Below are 2,241 nucleotides of genomic sequence, written 5' to 3'. Positions count from 1 at the left end.
AACTTGAACTCTGACATGCTCCAATTTGAGCTTTTCCTCTGTCTTACAACTCTTCATGTCCAAAAAGACCTTTGATATTATTATATTTTCTTTAGGTGAAAGTTATCTAGCAGCTATTTCTTTACTCTTTTTTTTTTCTTAAATAGTGGGTAATGGTATCAAAAAGAAGCAGTGACTCGGTGCGTGTGTGAATCGTGTAACGTTACATTGCGCAAACATGATAACAGGTTATCGATCAACTCAGTTGTAACCGAGGATGATGAAACAGGTCAGCTGACTGATGACGTTTTAACGGGAGTATCTGACGAGAAGGAAGCACTTTGTGAGCCGCTGTTGGCTGAGACTGCAGGAGGACAAAAGTTCAGGAATTCCGCCTCAATAAGTTGGTTGAATACATATCAAGAAAAGGTAAGAAGTTCATTATCTGAATGAGAAGCTTTTCTGACGGTTGTTTCTGGTGTAATATCTGTTCATAGGACTTAAATCTGTGTGTACCGGTTCCTTTCATGAGCAACGTGGTCTACTGCCGCCCGGTGTTCATTTCCGAAGAATACTCAGTTACTTATTATCTACTTACTATCACATGTTCACTGTAAAAATGTCTCCATTAACTTACAGTCGATGCTTTTTCTATATATATCGCACATAGACTTTTACCTAATATTGAGTTATCATTATTTTTTACATTCGGCCCGTATAACAGACCGTAGTCCATCATATGACGGAGAAACTTACATAGTTACTGTTACTGTTTGTGTTTAGCCACAGGATCTTTGAGTAAAGTTATGTGTTCTCATATAATTTATGTTACTTAACTTCGTTTTGTAACAATGGCAGTTGTGCAACTTATAACGCCCCCTTGTGGTTGAATGTCGTTTTGTAAGCGGCCAGTAGAAAAAAGACCAAATATAGTTGTACAATGGGAGTAAGCAAGTCAGTAATTATTGACAGCAAGTTAGAGCTAATAAAGTATTTTTTTTTTTTTCTTCAGAGACACCATGCCAGCTGACATTAACAAAGGCAAGAAGGCGTTCGTCCAGAAGTGTGCCCAGTGCCATACTGTGGAGGAGGGTGGAAAACATAAGGTCGGGCCCAACTTGTGGGGTCTGTTTGGACGCAAAACAGGCCAGGCAGAGGGCTTCTCCTACACTGATGCCAACAAAAGCAAAGGTAAATATTGTACACGTGTATTTACAGTATCTGAACAGTCCTCTCAGTCATGATGTATTGTTTAAACATCATTGTCCACTGTTTCTTGCTCACTTTACCTCCAGGCATTGTTTGGAATGAAGACACACTGATGGTTTATTTGGAGAACCCCAAGAAATACATTCCGGGAACAAAGATGATCTTCGCTGGCATCAAAAAGAAGAATGAACGAGCTGACCTTATAGAATATCTTAAGTCTGCAACTTCATAAAGAAAATCTTCATTCAGCATATCTTCGCCAATTTTCGTGTCAAACAAGAGACCAGGACTTTCTTTTAAAATAGTGCAGGAGGAGAAGCAATCTGAGTGGTGTTAAAATGTCACAGCTGTACATCTGTTTCTGATATGATGCTTCTTTTGTGGTAGCATAAGTAATATACCCTGGTTTTAACAGGTTAGTTTTCTAAAATAAATTATTAAACCATATACTGTCTGTGTATTTAGCACGTCAGGACTGAAAGCTGTGATTATGTTGCCTTAGTGTCATCCAGTATTGCGTTTCTCCAAAGTGTCTTAATAATTGTTCCAAGAATGAAAATGCCTTTTCTGCTTCCAATTTGATGATACCTCAACAGTCTTTTTATGTCATTTTTTCAATTGCAAGTGAAATAAAATTGACACTAAATGTAATTTTTGTTTCTAATTTGTTTGACTCTATTTACCTGGGAGTCGATATGTGGCTACTATTGAGTTTCTTATGACTAAATACTGGGTGTGGGTGATCATGTCAGGCTATGATTATAATCTTGTTTTAGTAGCTTTAGCTTGTGGATTTATAAACTAAAATATGAAAGTAATATACTTTATGTTTGGATATATGCCAGAGCATGTGTGCGGGTCTTGAATTTTGCCCACCAAGTGGCAGTGGATAAATATGTATTTGGTCAGATTTGTGCCTCTTGTAGTACATCCATGTAAGTATCGCCAGAATTGTTTTTGCAAATGGAACATGAGCTCAGCAGATTCCTCTGGTTCACCAGCTATACGATCAGTGCCTCTTCATTAGGAGTAGCTTATGTGAGACATAATGCT

General features: G+C 37.8%; 1 protein-coding gene across 1 annotated transcript; it reads left to right on the top strand.

Moving 5' to 3' along the window:
- Window positions 1–227: 227 nt before the first annotated feature.
- Window positions 228–1,839, top strand: LOC118338989 (cytochrome c-b). Its single transcript, XM_035676480.1, has 3 exons — window positions 228–408; window positions 992–1,170; window positions 1,275–1,839. Exons 2-3 carry the CDS (start codon window positions 999–1,001, stop codon window positions 1,418–1,420), a joined length of 318 nt encoding a protein of 105 aa, XP_035532373.1. The 5' UTR covers window positions 228–408; window positions 992–998; the 3' UTR covers window positions 1,421–1,839.
- Window positions 1,840–2,241: the final 402 nt, after the last annotated feature.

This window comes from Morone saxatilis, unplaced genomic scaffold, assembly GCF_004916995.1.
Source record: "Morone saxatilis isolate NCDOM2014 unplaced genomic scaffold, NCSU_SB_2.0 Contig5, whole genome shotgun sequence".
Classification (NCBI taxonomy): domain Eukaryota; kingdom Metazoa; phylum Chordata; class Actinopteri; family Moronidae; genus Morone; species Morone saxatilis.
The sequence above is the reverse complement of the archived record's forward strand: the minus strand, read 5'-3'. Positions and strand labels throughout refer to the sequence as shown.

Coding starts and splice junctions, on each gene's coding strand:
- LOC118338989 (XM_035676480.1), top strand. CDS start 999: ATGCCAGCTGACATTAACAAAGGCAAGAAGGCGTTCGTCCAGAAGTGT. Junction 1,171..1,274: donor TGATGCCAACAAAAGCAAAG/GTAAATATTGTA, acceptor CTTTACCTCCAG/GCATTGTTTGGAATGAAGAC.